Source organism: Barbatula barbatula (assembly GCF_947034865.1).
Source record: "Barbatula barbatula genome assembly, chromosome: 25".
Classification (NCBI taxonomy): Eukaryota; Metazoa; Chordata; class Actinopteri; order Cypriniformes; family Nemacheilidae; genus Barbatula; species Barbatula barbatula.
The window spans coordinates 6280647-6306023 of NC_136788.1; the positions used below are offsets into that span (position 1 = coordinate 6280647).

At 36.9% G+C, this 25377-nt stretch overlaps 2 protein-coding genes across 8 annotated transcripts; both read left to right on the forward strand.

Annotated features, from left to right (window-relative positions):
* Positions 1-1503: 1503 nt before the first annotated feature.
* syt8 (synaptotagmin VIII) lies at positions 1504-9080 on the forward strand. Of its 2 annotated transcripts, none has more exons than XM_079449595.1 (9): positions 1504-1647; positions 3227-3362; positions 3588-3754; positions 4399-4491; positions 4592-4759; positions 5244-5411; positions 5670-5787; positions 6104-6237; positions 6334-9080. In XM_079449595.1, the coding sequence occupies exons 2-9, from the start codon at positions 3257-3259 to the stop codon at positions 6571-6573; spliced, it is 1194 nt and encodes a 397-aa protein (XP_079305721.1). In that variant the 5' UTR covers positions 1504-1647; positions 3227-3256; the 3' UTR covers positions 6574-9080. The 2 variants fall into 2 exon arrangements, with proteins under 2 accessions (XP_079305721.1, XP_079305722.1); XM_079449596.1 differs by lacking the exon at positions 1504-1647 and adding an exon at positions 2074-2198 and having other exon boundaries at positions 6334-9078.
* Positions 9081-14297: 5217 nt separating this feature from the next.
* Positions 14298-20347, forward strand: LOC306890202 (uncharacterized protein). 6 transcript variants are annotated; one of them, XM_079449763.1, is made up of 6 exons: positions 14298-14420; positions 14856-14944; positions 15632-15719; positions 15879-15965; positions 17237-17418; positions 19128-20346. In XM_079449763.1, the coding sequence occupies exons 4-6, from the start codon at positions 15881-15883 to the stop codon at positions 19998-20000; spliced, it is 1140 nt and encodes a 379-aa protein (XP_079305889.1). In that variant the 5' UTR covers positions 14298-14420; positions 14856-14944; positions 15632-15719; positions 15879-15880; the 3' UTR covers positions 20001-20346. The 6 variants fall into 6 exon arrangements, with proteins under 6 accessions (XP_079305889.1, XP_079305887.1, XP_079305890.1 ...); XM_079449761.1 differs by having other exon boundaries at positions 14356-14420; positions 15606-15705; XM_079449764.1 differs by having other exon boundaries at positions 14359-14420; positions 15606-15719.
* Positions 20348-25377: the final 5030 nt, after the last annotated feature.

Here is a 25377-nt window from a genome sequence, read left to right on the forward strand (position 1 = left end):
AAAGGATCGCTGTAGATTATATCTGAATACAAGGAAATAACAAGAAAATCATATTAGCAGCAAGTTAAAAGTATGACAAGCCGGTATTATTTTGGGTTACTAGAAGAACCTTTACTTGGCTAAACTTAAATATGACAAAGTTACACATCCCATTCAACAAATTGTTCATTAAATAAAATGAACACAATCAACTTAAACAAATTGTTGTTTATTTAATACAATTATTATACAATAAAATGTTGATATAAATTAAATAAATTATAGTTAATTTTTTAGCCAAGTTCATTCTATTTTTTTGTTTTTCTCAGTATACTTAACTTTGACACTAAGTATATTTGGCCTTATAATCTTTTAAAGAAGATGATACTTAAAAGTAAAGAAATATTCTAGTATTATATAATATGGTATTTGGCTTGTATGTGTTTACTGTTTTGTTTTAAATAGTTTGTTAAATATTTTTTTACATAGTTTTACATACTGTCTTATAAACAAACATGAACATGTTCGTGTTTAGCAACAAGTCGACTTTGGGGTGGAGTTGCTTAAATCCAAGTAAATAAAACATGTGTGGAAACACAAATCACAGAAATGTACTTAATTTAGAAAAGTACATGTTAAGGTTTATTTCAAACAAAAAATTAATAGCCACTGTAAATAGAAACATAGCAGTGTACTTAAAGTGACAAACTAATATAATCCATTCTAAACTGTTAACGTTAGGCTCACTTAAAAAATGACAAATGAACTTGCAGTAAAAACACTACAAACTAGCACTTTACTCTAGTATAAGTGTAATTCAACTAAAATGTTCAAGTATTGCATGTGCAAGTATTGAACAAGCAAAGTGGTAAACATATATGTTTGCTTAGTTGCTAGATGTCTACTTAAAGTTCTACCAAAAGTATAGTTTTATAAACTAAAAAGTGGGCCAACTTAGTCAAGTAGCATGTAGAAATAGTAACAGAAATACTGTACTTTTAGTACACTGATATTGATACACTTTACTCAAGTATACTTAATTAAATGAACTTGAAGTGTACTTTTTTTGTATGGGTTCTTTCTAACGCAGTCTATGGGTAGTTGGTTAACTAAACTTACAAATGCTTTTCATTAATGCCGAATTCATTAGAAAGCTTTCCTAACATGATGACACATAGACTAACTGACATACAGACATAACAATTAAATATACATGATACAGAAGTCACATGTTATCACAAATATTTACACAGCAGTGTTGTACAACTGGTATCTTTTGTAATGTATAGCTATATTTGTTCACGTATACTATAGTCATTTATATAGTTCATTGCAACATTAAGATGGAAGCCGCCTTATTCATTTGACATGTTTCTTTTCCTTAAGGATGTATTTGAAAAACGTTTGTTTGCCTTCTGTCATACCATGCTACACCCGTTTTACTTTACATAGCTTTGCTGTGTAACAAGAGCACACGCGTGTCAGTTTTGTGTATTATTGAGGTGTGGCAGGCGACTAACTTTCATACCGAAGAAATTCCTGACGGAAAGCCCCGTGGTCTTTGATCAAGTTTTTGGATTACAAAAAATGACTTGATGCTTTGAGTCGAACTGGACAAGAGAACCCGAGGAGTTACTGTGTGAAAAACATACCAGACCTACGGAAAAGGCAAGTTCAACCACTTTATGACGTTTTTCTTCATGAATGTTCATTTCATTGTTTCTTGTGAATTAAAATCTATTTATGGAGTTGTGTTTGGAAAACGATAGCAGGTTTTATTCGCGACTAATCGTGTACGGTAGTCATAGAAGCTTAAGATTGTGAAGTTGGTTTTATAAAATAAAATGTAACACAATTTACAACTAAATGAAAGGACGTTTCCAATTAAGTTGCATTTGTTTTAGAGCATAGTATTATCACATCTCATTGTGTTGCGAACCATGTTAATGAACAGTGTTGATGTTGTGAATGAAATAAATAAGAAATAAAAACAGAATAGGTGATAGTTGTTATTGTTGCCCAGCAAATGGGTCATAATGGCTCTTTCCTGAGCGGATTGAACTTCTGCTGTGGGCAGTGACTTCCTTCCCTCTCAGACTCTTTGACAGTAAAGCCTTCATTCATATGAGTCTGAAATGTGCTCATGCTATTTGGAATATTATTGATATTTTTATACTTCAACCAAGAAATCAAGATCTAAACCAACTTATTCTAAAACAGTGAGTTTTGCTGTAATATTCAGTTTTTTACGTACTTATCGGTTACTTGAGCTTTGTGTGCTGCTTTTCTCCTTGTTCCATTATGTTTATTTTTTGCTATTCGCTGTTTTCATTTCTACATTAATGTTACTGATTTGAATGACATTTTTGGGGTAGATTTGAATTATGACATGAGCTCATTCTTGTTCAACCCTGCGGTTGCCAGACTAACGATTGTATTATTTTTCTCCAGAATTTTACTTTGGCATAATTGTCCTTTAGGTTTTGTATCCCTAAGGCAACACTGCTTCGTATATTTAATCAATGTTGGAAAAGAATGTTATCTGTAGACTTTAAGCACACCCAGTTTTAATGGGCTGCAGAAGGCTGTCAACACCTCTTAGATATTTGACTTTGGTGGTGACGAAATATCCTCTTATTGTCATACATGTATTTAAGGTGGTCCTTATAAAAATACTCACAGAAATCTTCTAGCACCTACTTACTTCACTATCCCTTTTCTTCTTCTTTCAAGCTGCATTCTACTTTTCTTTTTAACAATGAATAGTTCACTTAAAGGGACAGGTCATCCAGAAATGAAAAATCTGTCTTTATTTACTGACCCTCGGGTTGTTCCAAATCTGTATACATTTCTTTATTCTGACCAACACAGAGAAAGCTTGTAACCAAACAGTTCTTGGCCACCATTGAGAACCAGGACAAATAACAATATTTTACTGTTTGCGTTCCTACATTCTTCCAAATGTCTTTCTCTGTGTTCATCAGAACAAAGACATTTATACTCGATGACAGTAAATGATGACAGAATTTTCATTTTTCGGTGAAGTATCCCTTTAACAACTTCATATTATGCATTTTGTGTGTGGTTAGAAAGATATGAAATAAGAGTAAATCATGATAGGGTGAACTATCCCTATTATTGCAGCACCAGTAAGAAAACCAGTAGAGGGCGACACACAACAACATAACCATCAACTAACCAAACCACAACTGCAAACCACTTTCTTTCTTTCTGTGTGTGTTTACAGTGACCCACTGACCCTCTCATCCATTTAACCATGGCACCAAAACTTCCCCGAATACATCCCACTAGAACAAGCCCTCACACCAACAGCACAACAGCTGCTCCTGGGTTCCTGTCCTCTATACTGGACAAGATTCCTTGTGAGTATATCATATGAATCTTCATCTCAGCACCTGCTCCGTGAGACCTCTATCTAATTCCACCCCTTGCACACATTTCTCGGTTCTCAGCTTTCACTTGTTACGAGTTTAACTTCCCTTAAGTCTCCTGGCCGGGCACTTGCTTCATCTTCAGATATGTGTCATGGTGCTATACCGGACCGCTGCATTGATGAAGGAGATAAAGTGACTGTGTTTTTACAACAGTGCCAAGATGGGCCATCTATGCTATAATCGCCGCCGCCATCCTGCTGGTTCTGATCTGCATGGTGTGCTGCTGCGTAAAATGTTGCTGCAAAGGGAAAAAGAAGAGGAAGAAAGTGGAACAGAAGATCAGCATGAAGGGGATGTCAGGGACCACCACCACGGCACTGGTGAGACAACTGCTTGAAGATTTTTGGGTTCGGTTTCAGTGAGGTTGAGCAAAGAACAAATGTAGATGATAGATGGATTCTTATGAGTGTCATATTTTATCCTGAGAAAAAGACTTCAGTAATCTCACATTCGTCTACTGTAAAGCTTCAAAAGAGATTTCAACCCAAAACATTTCTCTTCAAATTCTAACACAACAACATTTTCAGGCTCTGTTATGCACATTAAGTGTTTAGCTGCTTTAGGCCCAATTCACATTTCACATTTTCGTTATTTAAATGTAGACGCACGCAAACAGGAGCGCGATGGAAATAGTTCAACTTTTTCTCTAGTGAATAGAGAAAGCGGCACGGCTTTTGTTTTTGTGCGGTTACGCGAAATGTCAATCGGGCCTTAATTAATAAATAATTGTTTTTGTCAATTTTTGTTTGTAAAAATGATATTTTTGTGATGTTTAGCTAACGCCCCCCATCTACAGATTGTTGTCCAAACTGCCAGTTTAATAAAATGTATATATTTGTATTATTTTAAATATTCATTGTTTGGAAAATAGGCTTTGGTTCATTTGAAATGGCTTTGTGAGGTGTGAAATACAATCCAAGCAATAAAATGTATGCACTAACAGAACATTTGCTTGTCTTGACAGGTGCAGCCGGGTGCAGATGGTGAAGGAGGTTCAGCCAATCAGCAGCGAGGAAAACTGCAGTACTCACTTGAGTTTAATGCATCCAGATCAGAGGTGCCAGCTCACGGCTCATCTGAGAGCTTGTTTTACGTTTGCATAAAACAGATACACTTATAAAAGCACAGGTTTGTGAGAGTGACTGCTTTGCTTTTAGCTGAAAGTGGGAATAAAAGAAGCCGCTTCATTGAAAGCAATGGATTCAGGAGGAACGTCCGACCCTTATGTAAAGGTTTATATCCTCCCAAGCAAGACCAAAACATTCGAGACCAAAGTCTTCAGAAAAACGCTTAACCCTGCGTTCAATGAACAATTTAAATATCAGGTAAATCTGTTTCTTGTAATGGGTTGTGTTTATTAGGATTTTAGATAGTTTTGCTTCTAGTGAGTATTTAAGTGTGTGTTGTATTTTTATTAAATATATTTTTTGGCTGCAACAAATGTTTTTGTCACACTTTCATTTAAGGTCCAATTCTCGCTATTAACAAACTATTAACTACGACTTTTGCCTCAAAAAACTCCCAATGTGTTGCTTATTAATAGTTAGGAAGGTATTTATTAGGTTTAGGTATTGGGAAGGATTGGGGATGTAGAATATGTGCTTTATAAGTACTAATAAAAAGCCAATATGCCAATAATAGGCATGCTAATAACAACTAGTTAATAGTGAGAATTGGTCCCTATTCTGAAGTGTTACCAATGGTTTTTATAGTGTTAACCACATTTTGGTTGGTCACGCTCATCAAAGTAACGTCTATTTTTTTTTACTCATTTGTCTAAATGATGTGATGTGTTGTCATGTTCTGTAGATCCCTCAGAAAGAGTTGGTTGAGTCCACACTAGTGATGCAGGTGTATGACTTTAACAGATTCTCCAAACATGACGTCATCGGCGAGATCAGACTGAATCTGTTCACTGTGGACTGGAACCATGTGATTGAGGAATGGAGTGATTTGACTGAAGCATCCAAAAATGAGGTATGGAGAGGTCACCGTGAGGTCAGAAGATATAGGGAACGTTTGGCTTATATTTAAAAAAAAACTAATTCAGTTTTTTTATTAAGTCTCAACATGAACAAGCTTTTTATATAAGAAGAGTTTGGTTCCAAAATGAGATGGTTGGTTTTGATTTAAGCCATAGTAACTCAAAAATGCTCTTTTTTCTTATTTTGGAACCACAACTCTTCATATGTATGTCTATTACTTTACATCTAATATCACGTAACCGTATCACAGCAAGAACATCTGGGAGATATCTGCTTTTCTCTTCGCTACGTCCCGACTAGCAGTAAACTTACTGTGATCGTACTTGAAGCCAAGAACTTGAAGAAGATGGATCATGGCGGTTTTTCAGGTTAGATGCTCCTACGTAAGATGTCCTTCCTTTGAGAGTTCAGCCAAAAATGAAAATCTTTAACAAAAAAAATGTGATAACCAAACAACACTGACCCCAATTGACTTCCATTGTATGGACACAAAACTGCTGAGACATTTCTCAAAATATCTTCATAATGGACATGAGGGTCAATCAATGATGACTCAATTTTCATTTTTGAGTGAACTACCGACCTCCGCGCATGTACAAATAAAATGTATTTCCCGAATGCGCCCTCACTTGTTGTGGATAAATGTGTCGGCTAAATGCCATAATATAAATGGATTTCTCGTAGATCCATTTGTCAAAGTTCAGTTGATTTTGGATAAAAAGAAGTGGAAGAAGAAGAAGACTTCAGTGAAGAAACAAACACTCAATCCCTACTTCAATGAATCAATCACATTTGAAGTGTCTTTTGAACAAATTCAGGTAAGCAACCTTCAGATAGATGCTGGCTAGCAAAACGACATTGATCCTCGTGCTTTAACCAATTGTTCTTGGTTTCCTGCTCCATCTTTCATGCAGAAAGTTCAGCTTGTCATCTCAGTGTGGGACCATGACAAAATGAGCAAGAACGATGCGATTGGTAAGATCTACCTCGGCTGCGATGCTACAGGAAACCAGCTGCGACATTGGGCAGATATGCTGTCTAATCCACGCAAGCCTGTTGCTCAGTGGCACACGTTACTGTCTGCTGAACAGGTGGACACCACGCTGGCCCTGAAACACACATTAAAGATCCCATTTACAAATAAAACCTTCTGACATACAGGTCTAGCAAACCATTGCTTTATGTTATAACTACAACGCTTACAAATTCAACAGACGTTCTGCGAGCTGACCAGACTGTGGATCAATAAGAATATGTATTTTTTTCTTTGCTTTATTAGGGCTGGGGTGATGTATCGCGATTCACACGAATTCTACCTGTCTAAAGTTATTGTGAAATTGCAAAGTCTTTTGTAACGTGCTCTCGTCAAACGTCATCCTTATAAATCTATCATGAAAATAACTTAAAAGTTTTGAAGAAAGGTGATAGAATATGACCATTGACATTTCCTGGAACTATGTACGTCCATCATACTTCTTCTGTTTCCCGTGTTCAGAGTTTCTAAGCGAGAGTGCCCTCTGGCTGTCGGATGTGGTGGCATTCAACCACAATTCATTTAGAATCTGAGCATAAGAATATCACGATATACTGCTCCTTTATTTTATTCGTCTGTATTTTATCAGTGAAATTACAATATTTGCACAGGTGGTAGTATATCTTTGAAGTATTTAAACAGGGCTTGGTCGGTAACTGACTGTGTAGATGTTATACTGTACAAAGCACTTAGCCATAGTCAAAGTACTTGTTGTCCAGGGCCATCATTTCAGAACGCCAGAATATACAGAACGGCACCATTTTGTTTTCATAGGGGGGCATTCTTTTTGTGTTCTTAGAAACAGATATTCACCAAAATAACAAACTGTAAAGTATTCGAAAGAACCAAGCGCTGGAGATCTGCAGTTAAAACATTGGTCTATTACGTGAGAGATGATACATCAGTAAGGTCGACAGATGTTCATTCCTCTTGATTTTTCGATGTACTGCATTTGTAAGACAATGAATCCTGAGTCTATCATACGCACACACTATAAAGACCAAAACAGCATTTGATGAAGTGGATTAAAACGACACAATTTGGATGCGAGACTTTTTCACAAACCACTCATTATTACTTGAAACTTTGAAATGTAAGTGTTCACTGGTTGTGAAGCGCAGCACTGCATCGCGTCTCTACAACTCAAGAGGTTTGCATGCGCAAACTCAAGTTCTAAGTCTAATCTTGCTGCAGGATGGGCCGCTTTTAAGTATTTGGATATTGTTGAAAAACATGTGGCTTTTGAATGTTTTTACTGTGTAAGACCTCTGTAGATCAACACGATGCAGATCACGGCATTGACAGGGAGGAACACGGCGATGGTCGACAGGGCACAGCGAATGATAGAGGGTCTGTGTTGCTGCAATGATGGAATCAAATTGTAGAATAAACATAGAGACTGTTTCGCATGTTGATTTCATTTGTCCGCATCAGTTGGTTTATTTTACAGTAAGTTACTGTTAAATAAATAGATTATTGTTTCTTTAAGCTAAATACTGTTTGTTAAGTTTGATTGTGTAAACTTTAGAATTGCACAAAACTTCGTCCAATGACCCCCCAATCCTTCCTGGCGATGGGCCTGTTTCTGTCTAATCACATTCTGAAATATTTTATTACCTCACTTGTTTATTTGTTTATTGTATTGAAAGTCTAATGTGATTCTTGGTGAAATGATGTCATTAATCAAACTCGATTTTGAATGTTTTTTGAAGGCATATTTTCTTCTTCCCATCCTGGATTTGTATTTAGAGAAGTTTAAAATAAACTTTTATTGTTTTTGTACTTTCCGGAGACATTGTAGACCAGCTTTTCCTTTCCTGGTTGTGAAGCTTGAGATGAAATGATGAAATGTGCGGTGCTGTGGTTTTAAAAATCTCACGCAAGCATATGTACAGACACTGATTTCTCTTGTGTTTTCAGTGCTCATGGGAGTTGGGTGTGAACAGCAATGCGTCAGCACACAAGTGGCCCAATTACGACACTTTAATGATGTTTTTATGAGTTTGCTCAAATGTACAGAATGCTTTAAATGACAGAGAACTCATTATGTGCTTTTGCATAGTCATGTTTTAAATGCTCAGATACGTCGCGTACGTACGTGTGTTTTCAATTCTCTTGAATTTCAAGTGAGGTTAACTATTTATATCACACATTCACGCAAACTTTATAAACTCATGATGTACAATACAGTCTCACGGATCTTCAAAAGCAATATTTTAATAAAATGTAAAAATGGACCGCTATTTGGACATCTGGATTTGTTATGGAGATAAAGGTTAGAATCGCGTTTTTTAGGGTTTTACAGCAAACCATCAGTGTTTATGAACATGTTTTGTTATTTTCTTTTTAGCTATACATAGTGAGCACCGTGGATTCAAATTGTGTCTGGTTAGTATCATATCTATGTGTTACCCATAATGCACTGCGTTTAAAAAGATGCCCAGGATTCCAGAAATATAATTTCTGTCGTCTACTCCAAATTAACATATTTTTGTACATTACAGCATCAATTAATCTTATTTATTTTGATTTCGAAGCATCTTGTCGTAACAAAGCAAAGCCACTTTTTCTTTATGCATACTGTATGTCTTCTCTTAAACTACTTCAGAATAAAAATGGCCCCAGTAGAAAAGAACAAGTTTGCCACTTACAGCTGATTTATGAACATTATCTCCATTCTTCTTCAAATGGGAAACCACAGAACAGGTCTCTGATCTATAAAGGTGGTAAGCACAGTTGACACGACCTTTCCTCACAGTGGGGCTTTGATCTCTGATCAAGGGAATGTTCCTACCGGTTTACCATGCTGTGCAGTAGCCTACAAGGCATTTGACATACTAGGCGAAGTTAACCTTGATCTGTGACATTTTCTTGAGACAAGCAAAAATGTATCCTCATGTAGCCTTGCAAAGCAAAAAAGCACAGTATATGCACATATAACAGAAATCTGCAGGGCATGGCATTGCACCAGGATAGCCGATAAAACACATAGATCACTTTACACTATACTGCACACATTAAAATAGCTGTAGTAGTATTTATAAAACCGGAGTTCTGACTTCGGAGGTTTAACATAGCCATTGTTAAAGCGACAACGAGCAAATCCTGCTCACTGTTGCCCCAGGTGGTTGATAAGTGGAATTGTCTGTTTACAGTGTAAAACTCTCGCAAAGATTTACCAATGGCAGCTCAATACACGTGAGTTTGTTTACAAAGCCGACAGACCCGGCGGACCCAGTATATGTTAACGGTATATGTAACAGCAGTTTTTGAAATGAGCGTTTCATCTTCGTAGTATATTACACGGGTGCAAACACTATGGCCTGTATTACTACCGTGGCCGCTAGGTGTCACAGCGCTGCAACTGAAGAAAACACATGCAAACACAAAAAACACAAGCAAATTCAGAAAGCATCTTCATTAGTTTGGCGACACATTCCATGCAAATACTCGAAACACAAACAAACACAGAAACGCGCTGCAAATACTGAAACATTTTATTTAAATGTTTATACGATAATATTAGACTGTTGATTTGAACAGTTTAACATAAACTATGTTTAACATAAATTGACACTGACACAAATATGTTCAAAAGTACAGGACAGTAACAAAAAATTTACAAATAATACTTAAAAATCCAGCAGCAGGACCACTAGGTCTCCATTCGCTTTGCAACCTGTTGCCTCTTGCAGCTCGCGCCACCGAGTGTAAGCCCGTCCGATATGGATTTGTGACTGGCCTTGTGTCCTATTACTCTCTCGTATTCTTCTCTTTGCTTTCTCCAACAAAACCCTATTTGTTTTTTTGGCTGGCTCTTCCATGGTGATGAAAGCTCTGCTGTTGGCTAACTTCTGTACCGACCCTAACAAAAAAGTTACAAGTGCAATTTCAGCCGATAGGAGGCTGCTCAGGTAGCAACGGCAGTAGAATTTGTCCAGTTAAAAGTTGACCTACCACTAAATACATTTTTGAGACATTAAAAAGTTGCTTGTTGTTGCTTTAAAAGGGTCAGTTCAGCATATTTACAACACAACCATAAATGGATATGCAACAACTCATTAGTGATTCAGTTCCGCGCATAATAATGGGCACATTTACATGTCTCAGGTCTCTAATTCAAATCTTGTTCTTTGTGGTCATCAGACCTGAAACTGTGTAGGGCCGAACTGAAGCTGATGAAAATATCAGGTCATAAGTAATTCAAATCTTGTCTTCAATTGAATGATGGAGGAACACAGACCTTTGTTATGTAAATAAAGTGTTACACCACCCACTGGCATTATAGGGAGCATCTTTATCCTGCATTAATGAAGGTCTCTTACCACCTTGTCTCATTGCTCGACCATAACATGGACTGAATGATCAAATCATGAATGAATCAACATAAATTCGTCATATAAATTTACAAGTACTGTAAAATTGAAATCCTATATCATTATAGACCTATATAAATAACAATAAGCCGACAGTAAAAGACAAATTAAAGTCACATTCAAATAATTCTTCTGAAGAAATAATTGAATCTTAAGGGATGGTAATACTGCAGCTAGATTGAACGGTGTAGTAGGCATATCATTAATAGAAAAAAGTGTGACATCATCACGGAGGGGTTTCCAGGATACCGGCTGCCACCTGAAGCTGTTCAATTAAACAGGGCGACAAGAGACAGCGAGTCTCATAAGTGATTGTGTTCTCTGACCGTCCTGGGCATAGACAACAGGCTTCTTCTAACATCTACACAACAACACAAGATATCTAAAGGTATGATTTCACTATAACCATTGGCATTACTGTTTCATGTGAGAGATCTAGATTATATATAGATTTATATGTGAACATTTTTGTTTGTTGTAGTGATTTGCCATTCGGAAATTGTTCACTAATTAAATATCATGTTTTTTTCTGCACATGGCATCATGATATTTACATAACATTATTTGTTGTGTATGATACTTGTATACGGTATAATTTAGCAGTTTAGTACTAAAAACTGGGTCTGGTTTTTATATATTTTAAATTTGTGAATTTTTCTATTGATATATATTTTAAACTATTTATTTGTATTTTTTTTCAATGTGCATTATACCTTAAAGTTTATTAAACACACATCGGTCGGACAAAATGCTTCATAGTGATCTTTGTTGTTACACTAAATAGGGTCGTCACAATCTGACCCTTTAAAGCAAAGTGTAAAGAGTTAAACTAACTTTATAATGATTTATAAAACAAAAATAGCCTGAAAAAAACATTTGTATACAGAAGATAACATACCAGACACCTCCAACTGTTGTTTTGATGAAAATATATTGTAATAAATTGCATTACAATGACAGACCAGAGATTGTCTATTGTCCTGTCATATGCTGTTTGCACACATGCACTTTATGTGGTCTTGTGTAATGATTTTTAAGTTTTAATAATTTTAGTTGTGATTCTTAGTTTCTATTTAACTTGTTTGAACAATTATTTATAGAGGATGTGAAGCTGACCTATGTTGCAGTTGTGCCGCCATTTTGGGAGGATCATATTGTACTGCCATTATTGTTTTGATATGTGCCACATGATATTGTTTGATATTTGGAGAAATCGAAAGTGAAATAACCAGGGGCTTTTCCTGAACGACTCTGGGTAATGCTTTTTATATTTATATAAAACAAGAAAAACAAAACATTGAATTGAACACACTAGCAGCAATCCTCCCAAGATGAGGCAAAATTCAACGTGGCGTGACGTCGATTAATGGCTGGAAGACACTACCATTTTTGTAATCATTCTACAATCATACACTTGCAGACTTTTTAAAAAGTTTCAGATAGAAACACACTAAATGATCAAATCTGCGGACTGGCATATCTTGTGCATATTAGCCAGACAAGCTCTTAGGCTATAACTCAAGGAATGGACTACTTGGCCTTTTGACGTACTGTACTTTCCGACTTCCTAGCTCACTAGGTTCCGGTTATGTGTATTTACAATGGGGCGTTGCTCCCTGTGAAACCTACACGGATACAAATTGGATTTTCATTACATACATTATCAGTGACCTAAGAAGAAATATTCTAAACATGACTAGGTATATAATCTTCAAAAGATCTGAGAAAGCTTTTTTTTACTCTTTTTGTTCTGTTGTACACAAAAGAAGACATTTTGAAGAATGTAGGACAACAAACAGTTCTGGGGCACTTTTGACTATCATTGTTTTTTCTCCTACTTTGGTAGTCAATGCGGGGCCGAGATCTGTCTGGTTATAAGCATTCTTCCAAATATCTTTCCCTGTGTTCATCAGAGCAAAGAAATGTATACACATTTGGAACAACTCAAAAGGAGAATAATGATGGCAGAATTTTCATTTTTGGGTGATGTATCACTTTAAAGCACGTCAACATCACAAACAGTATTAAATGTTTTTAATTAAGTGACCGCCCTAAAAATTGAAATGATCCACCATGATCTCCGCATTTAGATAAGATGTTACCGTAAATGACTGAGCCGCATCAAGAAGAACGCGTTAGACTACGTGCATTAGTAGTCCATTATGAACAATTTTGTCCTTTGTCTTACTTAGCACGTTTAATTTCACTGTGAGTCAAAATGGCCTCTTGGGCGAGCCTTAAACTTATTTGCCAATGCAAGTATTTATTTTAACCTTTTAGGTAAACCCCCCCCGCAATTTATCATAAAATTTGACTCAAAAAACGCAGCAAAATTAAGCATTTTGGCTGCAGAAATTGCAAAAAATCTCTGCTAAATCTGACGGGGACTGCATTTCCAACCAGAAATGACTGTCCCTATTAGACTAGTTGGGGGGTGATGTCGAGGTGAATGGTTGGGTCTGTCGACCAGGGTGGGTGGGGGATCTTGAGGTGCTGGTTTGCATGCATACGTGTCTTCTGCATTGGTGTTTATAATACATCTGTCTGAGCGGCCCAAGCCTCCACAGTCCGCCCCTATGCCTAATAGTACGTACTGTTTTTGTGTTGGAATAGGTACTTTTGAGCGCATGGCAAAAGAGATTGCACACACTGGGACTTACTAACAGGAAGCCGAAGTGGCCGTTGTTACCTAGACATTGTGGCCAATAACTGTCAAACACATCAAAATACAGCTCTTCTTTCCATTAAGGTATTTGTTCATTCGTTATTTCGTAAGTAATGTCTACTGTATACTTACATTTATTAATGCAGTGGATCATCACTAAACTACACCTACTCACGGTGAGTTGTGGGTAATATCAGCCGTTAAGAGTGTGCATCATTCTGCACTTTGAATTTCTATCAGAAGTAGTAGACCATCCGGGAATCTTTGGAATACTATTTTCAACATACTACGATTTGGGACAAACTGATTCTACGTTCGAATACTATTAGGACGCATGATGATTGGAACGTAGGGCGTGTTTCAATCCGCTCCCTTGTTCAGTAGTGAGGGCCCTGACCCGGGAGTCAGCCATGTTAAGAGCTCTCATTCGCAAAATCCTTCCAGTGCACTGAAACGTTCGTTCCCTTAAATTCCCCACGTTCCCCTACCGGAAACCACGGACACGTTTTTAAGACGTTTAACCGAAATCGCAGGAACCAGCTCAATGAACTTCATGAAACGCGAAAAGACAAACGCTATTTTATGTTAAACAGTTACATTTAATAATCGACCAAATTTGTGCACCGATGTGTAACAGAATAACGAAAGTGTTCCTCATATGTAGCCTACTTCAACCAGTAGGCCTATTTGAAAAATGAAGTTGAGAGAAGTCGGGTTTGCCGGCTGGTGATAAATAGTAGCTGTGAAGTATCACATCGCGGTTGTCACAGGGAAATAAGTGAGAAGGGTGTAAGTTACTCAAATACACAAGTAGGCTGTTGACACACGCGTGCACTACATTTCCCATCATGCTTAGCTCGTCGCTTCCGTGACGACATTTTCCACATGAGCTTCTTCAGCTGAGCGCTGCAAAGATGAATGGCTGGGGTTTGTGTTTAAAACGTTCACATATTGCATGTTTTTTTCAAGCCACAAATGTCACGGTTGTCTTTCGTGCGGATGTGAAGGTCGTAACAGTTTGGCGATCGTAAAAGAAAGCATGCATTGATGAAGAAAATACAGAAAACTACCGGTGGATAATGGAGCTACACAGGCACTTCATGAGACACACAGACGCGGATTTAACGCAGTGATGATCTTATTCGTGATGTGTTTTTATAAACATGTTTGTGATGAATAACATCCGATCGCGATATCACGCCGTGCAGTTGTACACGAGTGTGTTTAATGAAGTGCAGTGAGGGAATGCATCAGTGCGGGGGTGTCTGTCTTTCTGTCTTGTCTCACCGCAGTCTCACCAACACATGCATCATATCTCACACTGCCATTATATGATCAGTCATGTTACTTCATTGTTTACAGGGGGTGGAAGATGGAAACCTCGGAGAAATGGAGCAAAGACTTAAAGGCATCACATCAGCCGGAGAAGATAGAGCATTCCAGACAAAATGGTGAGACTTGCTTCACATCTGGCTTTTTGGGAATGAAGTGTTTGAGTCCTAGCACAAATATGTGTATCTGTCTTTATCTTATGTGGAATGTAAAAACAAGCTTTCTATGGTCACAAATAAGTAGGAGTATTGAGTCAGGCCTGGAAAAATCATGGAAATTGATTGGAAGTTAAATTATATGAGTTTATTTGCAAAAACAGGTAACTTTAAGACATGCTTTTATTGTGCATTCCAATTCATATCAAAATTACAGATCATTACACAATAAGAAAAACACGATTTTGAAGACGAATAATACGAGGTTTCTGTTTTTGCAAACGAACTCCTCATATGTTTAGAAATCTAGTAAGATCAGGTATACAGAAGGAAATTATAGAAATTGCTTTTGTAAATAAAAAACATTTACTTTAGTCGTGAAAATCTGATTATGGAATACTCGTGGATTCATAAATATATTTATTTTTCAGTTCAGACCTTCTTCACATCCACTACAAACCTACATTTAGATACCAAAAGTCAAATTTCAAAGATTAAGTTTCTTATTTTTTTACACTTAACAGCATTTTGCGTTACTATTTGATTGACAGAATGTATAAACTATACAGCACAAAAGTTCTTGAATGAGATCTGACAGTTGGGCATTGATTTGTTTCTTCTGCAGAATATCTTTCATGTCATGTTTTACAGTTTCCCAACATTTCCTGAGTACAAATGAATGTTTGGAGATGGGATGATTACTCTCTATTATGCGCTCACTCAAAGTAAATATTAAAAAGTAAATAACTATCCTACAATAATTGAATTTGGTAAATTGTTTGTATTGTTTGTTGACTTCAAAAACTTGCTTAAAAAACCCAACTAGGGAATTATCTTGGCGATGGATTATTTTAGTTATTGAGTCATGTTTATTCATTTCACTGTTCATTTGATCTAGGCATGATCGCCAAAAATCTGCTCAACTCTCTCAAGATTCGCAATCGTTTGCAGCTGCAACCCATTTCTCGTTCAGCATGTGCCACTGGTAAGTACTGTTTGGATTATTCAGCATGCTGTGTAATACTGTATGTTCAGAGTTAAATAAAATATGGTGTGATGACATGTAAATAAGGAAGTGTTGCTGTTTCCATGTAGGCGTTTTCTCAGTGTCGTGCGCAGCGTTTGTTTTCATTTTTTTTATTGCACCTCCGGCTGATGTGCAGACACTTCGTGTTCAGCTGCAGCTGGAGGAAAATCCAGTCAGATATTGTCACAACAGCTGTTCGGGTTAACAAACATGCAGATAGTCACTGAGCGTAACAGTAAATCAGCGGAATGGCTGTCTGAAGTGAGATATGTGGGAGTATTAATGCTCGAGTCGTGCTGCTGCGGATCAAACAAACTCTCAGCTCCATTTATGAGGGTCCTCGTTGAATCACACCATCGCTGGCAGACAGGTGCCTTATAGGGAAAATCAGAAGGACTGCCTCTCGCCAGCATTTCATCTGTTAAAGCAATTTACAAGTTTGAGTCATTAATTTCTTAGGTTTTCCAAATATGTTGGTTTTGTATTTCAAATCAATCTCTTACGCTTCCTACTTAAATAAAAAAATTTCTCATGCTCCAAAAACATTTTAATCTATAGATTTATATATAGACTTAAAATAAAAATTCTGTCATCATTTTCTCATCCAAACCTGTTACCATTTCTTTATTCTGCTCAACACAAAGGAAGATATTAGGGAAAATGTCGGTAACCAAACAGATCTCATCCCCCATTGACTCCCATAGTATTTATGTGACCTACGATGGCAGTCAACGGGATAAAGAAATGGTTACAGGTTTGGATGAGAAAATGATGACAGAATTTTTATTTTTGGAAATAGAAGTCTATAGATTAAAATGTTTTAGGAGCATGAGAAAAAATAGCTCCAAATACTTTTCTTTGTTCGTTTATTCAGGTTTGGACCAACCTAAGGTTCAGTAAATTTCATTTTCGGGTGGACTGTTCAGTGACATTGAACCCAATGTAAACCCCAGTTATTGACGGAAAACAGACCCGAAACCAACAGGTGTCTCCTCCTGTATGGTTGGATAGGAGACCTTCGCTATGATTCTCTTGATACCGAGTGTAAATATGTATAAGAATATTAAAGCTTTATTTTTTTATATCATCTAAAGTGTTGTATTTGGTAATAAACCATGAGGTTTTTTTTCTTTCACTGAGGTGTTATCTTTATCAGGGACTGACTTCAATTCTTGTCACACGAAGCTTGTTGAAATCATTGGGTTCTTTCTGACTGTTATATTATAAAGGCTCCTGTCCGGATCTGATGAGTAGGAACGAGCAGCCTGACCCCCGGCCGCTTGCCATGGCCCTCACACCCCAGCTGCCCCCCAGGACCCATCGGCCCCTCTGTCTCTCTGTGTCCTCTGACAGCAATGGACGTTTTAAAGCTTTGGAGACCCAGGAGTGGAAGAACAACCTCAAAGCTCAGGTCAGGCGACGTTCAGTCGCAGAAAGTCTGCTGGTTATAATGAGCAGTAAGCAAAGAGCTCTAGAGGGAAAAACAGTAAATTATTGTTTGATTGTATTGCATTAATGTGTAGTTATATATATATATATATATATAATCTTCCTAAAGTTAAAATCTGAAAAAGCATTTACGCCCTCTGGTGGCTATTTGTTTCAGATCGCTTTGGCAGGGCTTAAAGGCAGAATGCATGATGTCTTAAGGTGCAAACTTTAGCCTGCTAGCACTGAAATCATATTCCCACCCTCCATGCGAATCGCCTTCCAAAGCCACGCCTCCTCCAAAACACCAATAGATTCTTATCGAAGCATGTTTTTTCAAATAATGTCTTTTTGTTTTTTATATTTACTAGTTGAGCGTTCATTCTGCAAGTCGGGTTTTCGCTGCTTCTCCACCGTTCTCTCTGAAAAAGCGGATTTGAGCGTGCTGATGACATATAATGTCTGTGTGAACTGGGTGCGCAGTAGGATGCAAATTACGTTGGATGAATATGTTAACCGGACCAGTCTCAAACAAAGGCTATCATCAAAACTTTGGCCCGGATGTTTTTATTGGCCGAACGTTTTTTGGTCCAACGCCTTTCAAAGACAACATATAAATAAATAAAAAGATTTGACAACTATCCTTGCTATCAGGATGTGAAGAGATTTCCAACCAGTATGACAAAACATTTTACTGAACAGAATCATGCATTCTGCCTTTAACTCCTCCCCTTCGACTGTCAGTCTGCTGCCGGTTTCATTCAAAATGCAACAGCTGTTTTACACATCCAATCGAATCGCAATGGAAAACGCAAGCGACGGCCACCATTTTTCTCAGTCGGTATTCCATTGCACTCAGAAATGTGTCCGAATACGTAAGTAAAAACAGTCGCAACTTCTGGTTCACAGTTTTTACTTCAAAAATGTTTTTACACCCAAAAATGAAAACTGTCATCGTTTACTCACCCTCAGGTTGTTTCAAACCTGTATACATGTATTTGTTCCGATGAACAAAGAGAAAGATATTTGGAAGATTGTCAGCAATTTTCAGTTCTGGGACATCATCCACTACCATAGTAGGACATTTTTTTTATTGAACACAAAATGAGATATTTCAATAATTTAGGACAACAAACAGTTCTGAGGCGCCTTTGACTACCATTAACTTTTTCATACTTTGGTAGTCAATGATGTTCCCGAACTGAAAAGTAGGCCTACTAACATTTTTCCAAATAGTTTATCAAAACATAAATGAGTAAATGATGACAGAATTTTCATTTATAGGTGAATTATCCCTTTAAGTACTTTAATGATAAAGAAAGCCAAAATATTAAACGCAGTACATGAGTAATCCAGTATTTTATATAGACATAAAAATTACATTTTTCATCGAACATTTCTTGCCAAATTTCAAGGTGTGAAAAATTACTTGTGCAATATCGTTATTACATTTTTTACAATGCGATGGGTTGAACTTTTTGTACAACCTATTGACTTCAGCAGTCTTAGAATTGCGTCGCGTGCAGTTAAAAAAAAACACTTCAAGCACTAAATATATCCAAAACTTTGGTGTCTCCTGTTCATTTATAAGGCTCTATATGGTACCAACCCAAATATATGGGGATCTCAATGTGGTTTCATGTGCATATACATTTAAAAAAGTTGTAAAACTATTGTGTTTGTTGCTGACAGATGGAACAGGCCCACAGCGCCGGCGCTGCCAGCAGCACTGGTTCCCTGGAGAGAGCGTCGCTCTTTTGCGCTTCAGGTTCCACGACCACCTCCAGCTCTGGCCTCTCCAGTCCAGTGGAGCATCTTACCAAGAGCAAGTCTTCAAGTCGCTTCTCTCTCTTCTCCCCTCCATGGAACAGCAGCTCTGAATCAGACTCCAACCCTCCCTCCCGCTCGGGATCCAAGAAAATGCGCAACTACAGCCGCAGAGCGGTTACCTGCGGAGCAAAGACGGGCCCGGAGACCCCTGAACCCAAGCAAAACATCTCTGAGCACTTCCAGTACTCAGAACCAGTCATATCCAAAGTCACAGACTACATTTATGTGGGAAACCTGAACGCCGCTTATAGCGGACGCACGTTGTGCCGTAACAACATCGACGGCATCATCGACATGAGCAGTCTTCCCGGGGAGACTTGTCTGAGACTTATTCCCTGCACTTGTTCGAGAGGGGTGAGGCACAGCTGGTCTCGACTCAAAGTGGACATGAGCGACCTGCCGGACGCCGTCCAGGAAGGCCTGGCTCTCAAACACCGCTGCTTCGAGGACATCAATGAATGCATCGACGCCTCCACGGAAAAGAGGAAGCGCGTGTTGGTGCATTGTCGTGATGGGTTTTCGCTTGCCCCCACCTGCATTATTCAGTACCTCATGGTCAAACAAAACATGAAGCTCATCGCCGCCTACGAGCTGCTCAGAGCCAAACACCCCGTCAACATTCGCGAGTCCCATCAGAACGTTCTTGTGAGTCTGGAAAGAGCTCTCAGACCGGGCGGCAACACGGACCCAGAGTGCTTTAAACAGGCCATATCACGGAAAGTGGCCTGGACCTGATGACATACGCTGGGGAACCACAGTTTTGTATTTAGTGTTTTTATTTTTTATTTCGTTGAACGGTGAAAGGCAGCTTTTGTTTGTGGTTGAACTAGATAGTTTATGAAGATAGTTTATGAAGAAGTAAAAAACATTTACCTTCACTCCTATGACTTGACATAAAAATTTTTAAGAAAGGAGGAATTTTGAAGAATGTACTGATATTTGTTTTCCAGATAAAAAGAGTGAAGAGTTTGGAAAGCTTTGGAAAGTATTTAGAAGCATTCTTTTTTGTTTTGGCAAATAGGGCTGTCCAACAATTATTCGCCACTAATCGTATGCAAAATAAAAGTTTATTTGATAATATATTTGTGTGTACTGTGTATGATAATTATGTATTACGCACATACATGTATTTATTTAAGAAATATTTACATGTACAGTAAATACATTTTATATTTAAAGATAAATTTTAAAATATAAAAATATAATTTCTCTCTTATGTAAGCGACCCTATTTTTGAGCCATTTATTGATTGCAAAAGAAAGTTCAGAGCACTGTGTGTATATAAACATACGATTTTTCTTCAAATTGTGTTTTTATACATAATTATCATACACCATACAAACACGTGTATTATTTAAATACAAACTTTTATTTTGCATACGATTAGTCACGAGTAATCGTTTACTTTACTGCCGTAATCGCAAATAAATTAAATCGCAAATAAATTAAATCGCAAATAAATTGAATTGCAAATAAATAGAATAAAGACCAGTACATTCTTAAAGAAATCTCCTGTCTCTTACGAAATAACTTTATACGAGTTTGAAATATACAGTTTTCATTTTGGGGGAGCTGTTCCTTTCAAATTGAGCTGGATGTCAAGGTGTGCGAGTACTGTGAAAATAAGATATTCGGTGGCCATTATAAAAAACATAGCTAGTCACTTTCAGTAATTCGTTTTGCTTCTATTGAACTGAAGAAAACAAACTAACATTTATGCAGCTGCTAAACAATGGGATGTGTCTGGAAATATAGTTTTTTGGTAACGCTTTACAATAAGGTTGGATTTGTTATCATTAGTAAATGCATTAACACCAAAACCGCCGAGTTCGCTGTATACCCAAAACCGCCAGCAGGTCAAATTTACCCATGCACATGAATAGGTTTTTTGATATGGCTAAAAACATAAAAAATACATTTTTAACAACACAGGGAATGTAAATAACACAACTTTAGTAAAAGTCAATGACTGTGAGACTTTGATATTTTATTGAAAATCTGTTTTTGAAAAACATCGGGTCAATTTTACTCTGTGCCGGTTCTAGTGTAAACTAACATGAACTAACAATGAGCAATATTATTTTTCTGCGTTTTTTTTTTAAAATTCAATACAATTATTCATGTTACTTCAAGGTGCATTATACGTTTGATTATAAAAAACATTTTAGGAAACGATCATGAACTAATATGAATAAATGTTGTAGAAGTATTGCTCATTGTTAGTTGGTGTTAACTAATGTTAACAAATACAACCATTTTGCAGTGTTGTTTTAATGTACTGCAGTACCGAATTATGCTGAGGAACATTTTTTCAAGAGCTCTCAGGAGACCAAATGATGTCACGTTTGAATGCAAAACACCACTACTGAAACTGAAACATCAACCTTGAAGACACAAAAATCCCAGTTCTCATAACAGATTGAGATGTCGACATGATGTCGCCTTCGTTGGGCTTCTTATTCATTGGCAACTAATATAATTTTTCTCTGCGTTTAACCAGGGTGGAAAAGATAAACAGTAAGAGTATTCCTCTGTGAGGAATTATTTCAATTACTAAGTGTATTTTACATTCGCTAAGTGTCTTTCTCAATGTAATATTCAATTATCCATTTCAGTACTTGGAAAAATGTGAATTGTGTGATTGTGTAAGCATTGAAACACTTTAACTTTTATGGTGTTGGTATTTTAATTCTGAACTGTGGAGCAGTGCTGAATTGCAGACTTAAAATGGCACTAACCACAAAGAAAATGCACATGTTTGTAGTTTTATTTTGTTCACACGTGGTTTATTTTGATTTAACGTTGCGCAGTGAACATAGATCAAGATTTTTTTGATGACGGTAATGTTTATGCTTGGCTGTAATGATTGTTGTTCATGGTTTCTATAGTATTTTTTTGGCTAGCTGTTTAGAAAAACGTAACAACCCAGCTAGCACACGAATGTCACCAAGAGAAACGTTTTTTTTATACTTTTGTTGCATTCGTTTACATTCAGACAAGATACAATTTTATAGGCTAGCTACTCAGAAATATGCGGTGGATATAACCGGGTGTGTTTCGCCCCAAATATAAAATGGCAGTGATCGGCGTGTGTTTGATGTTAGATCACTAACATTATAATCAACGAAAATATCTATATAATTTTATTTTTTTTACTTTTGTCGCTTGTTTCCACTGCATTGCAATGAAACATGAAATAATTCACAGGGCTAAGTTAATGATTTCGAAAAATGTAAATTAGCTAATTTGCATTTTTTGCCCACAAATAGTTATTGTCCACAATTTCTTAAAATTTCCCCAATTATGCAAATGTTTTATGCTGTTATAAGTGACGTGCGTGTGCTAGCTGGCTCTTAAATATTCGACACGGTTCTTACTGGTAAGGAGTGATCATTATATTTGAATATTTAGTGCGGTGGCGAAAGAACCTCCATTTGGTTTTGGTGCCTTTTCTTTAAACTCGTCCAGTGTGATTATTGTGACATTCACACGCACACACTATATGCACTCATCAGGTATGAACAAAATGTCGTCCTAATGCTTTGACATGTTCAGAAAATGCTTCATGTTGGTGTAATTTTGTGACGTGTGGCAGAGATCAGGTCCATCTGAATCATTCTTGTATAAAGGTCCAGTGCTCGCAGTGAACAGTGCCTGTATTTCAACCGGCGTGATGGTGATGTCAATCAATGTAATTATGACGACCCTTCTAAAGGCCTGCTATTGGCTTCAAACATTAGCAAAGCTATATTTAGGTTCAAATGGAACGTTTACTGTTGCTTTACTATATTCCACTGTAAAAAAATGAAGTCCTCCAACTTTCTAGTGAACTGTTGCATTTAAAATATTCAAGATATGCAACAAATCACTTGAAAATGTTGGGCTCTGTTTTTTTACAATGTAGCCTATTTAAATATATTTTTGGATGGTTGGTCTCGCCCTGTAAAGGTCTAACAAAAAACTCTCAGGTTAACTTTATTGGCCTAGAAAACATTCTCAAATAAGCAGAATAATGTGAGACAGTGTATTTTCCCTATCACGTTTTGGAGTACAATGCAGTCGAATATGTTGATATTAAAAAGAAACTGATGCACTGATCATTTTTAGTGTCTGTTTTTCTTGAGTTAACAATTGGTTTATTTTTATATGCTTTCAACCCATTTCAAGAAGGCTTAGATAGGTTTCCCACTCCATTATTTGGACAAACTATAGTCCTGCCACAAACAAATGGAATTGTGTTTACAGTATCGTGTCGTTGCAAATACATTTCTTACAGCAGGTTATACTGAATTGCAATGAAATTACGATGAAGTAAACCATTGAATATACCAAGTCTATCGTTTGCATAGCAAGAGGCCCGTGATGATGTTACAACATTCAAAAATCTCCAGTCTGTTATTCAGCGAATAAAAAATGTAAGCAATGTCTTCCAACAGCTAAAGGTTCAGTTGAAGTTATACCAACATACCTCCAGGTAAGAATATTATGGCATACGGTAGTCTTTGATTGACATGACCTGAATTTGGATCTAAATATGTTTTAAATGAACATTTTTGCAACAAGTTATGCTTAAATAGCTATATGAATCGATTTATTTCTATTCCTCACAGGATCACGTCCACTGTTTCCACCTGTTCCCTTAAATTCTCTATAGTCGCTCTATTCTTGTTCTTTAATTGCCGCATTTCTCAGACTATCCCTGGTTCTTCCCTTTCTCTGTTTGCCAGCTTGAGCCAATTAGATTGGAGTGCCTGCGGTGGACGAGTCCCAGATCGCCATCAGCACCCCAACCAGACGTTTCCAAACAGAAATAGAACATTAAGAATGCTGTGTCTCCCTGATGGCTTATCGGGAGCAAAAGAGTTTCCCTTCTCTCTCTAGACCTGCTTGCCATTGCTCTATCATGAGAGAGATATTAACCATAGAAAGTAATAATGACATGTTCAGAATGAACTACTAGTGCACTGCATACTGAGAAGCATGGTTTACTGGCTTTTTTGAAAAGTTGTTGAGGTACTTTGTGTGTGGCTGTCTTTATTTAAAATGAGTATCCTTCAAGTGTGCAGATGGTCTAGTGTTCTGGTGAAAGCTTGAAATGCAGAGCCATTAACACTCTAACAGCTGATGTTACCGACTACTCATTGCGAGTGGGAGGAGTTAAGGGATGCTACAGTAAAAAAAATTGTCCTGTCAATTACACCTTTCCACCGTTTATCTTGTAATTTTGTGGTCTTTTTTGTAATTTTACATTTTCCATGTATTTCAATAAAATTATGTTTTTTTTACAGTGTACAGTACAGGACATAAGAGACTTCAAAACATAAGGGAATTAATTATGTCGAAACAATACATAAAGATTGTGAATGACAAAATATGACATGCAATACAATATGTTGATGCGTGCGACTGTTCACCATTGCAATGTTCATATTTGGTCACTTTTGTTACGTGAGCATGTAACAGTTTTGCAACACACTCAAATGTTCTTTCTTATCACAAAAACAATACATACTTTTAAGCAAACTTGGACACAGGAAGTGTGTGCATTATATTACAGAACGTGTTATGCAACATAAACAAAATGCCACGTCACATGACCTCAAAATGCATGTTTGTTTATTTAGGCAGGAATTTATAACTTTATTTGGGATGTTTTTAACCCTTCTAGTAAAGAATCATTTGGTACATGACACATGCCCAGAAAGCGTTCCTGACATCAGTGTTTGCTTATAGTTATTCATTCACCGAGACTCAGTGAAAAAAAGTATTCAATATTTTGATTGTTTTAGTGAGGCTACTTTTAATTTCAATTTAATTTGAATAATAATAATGTTATTTGAAAAACAATACTTAAAATATTAAAACAATACTAAAAATAGTTGTTGTTTCAAATAAACTTCTGAGGCATCACAAAATGGATGTTATAGGTAATAACCAAGACCACTATTGAAACGATAGAATATACATCCCGTTATTAATTGATGGGCACAAATTTATGAAATTATGAAAAAATACACTTTTGCTAAATATCTGAAATTTTGTATTTATTTATCATGAATCAGTTTCTTTAAGACGCTCTCCTTCATGGGTAAAGAAAGCACTCGCACAATGT

Coding starts and splice junctions, on each gene's coding strand:
- syt8 (XM_079449595.1), top strand. CDS start 3,257: ATGGCACCAAAACTTCCCCGAATACATCCCACTAGAACAAGCCCTCAC. Junction 4,492..4,591: donor TTAATGCATCCAGATCAGAG/GTGCCAGCTCAC, acceptor CTTTGCTTTTAG/CTGAAAGTGGGAATAAAAGA. Junction 4,760..5,243: donor ATGAACAATTTAAATATCAG/GTAAATCTGTTT, acceptor CATGTTCTGTAG/ATCCCTCAGAAAGAGTTGGT.
- LOC306890202 (XM_079449759.1), top strand. CDS start 14,573: ATGGAGCTACACAGGCACTTCATGAGACACACAGACGCGGATTTAACG. Junction 14,945..15,878: donor AGAGCATTCCAGACAAAATG/GTGAGACTTGCT, acceptor CATTTGATCTAG/GCATGATCGCCAAAAATCTG. Junction 15,966..17,236: donor TCGTTCAGCATGTGCCACTG/GTAAGTACTGTT, acceptor TATATTATAAAG/GCTCCTGTCCGGATCTGATG.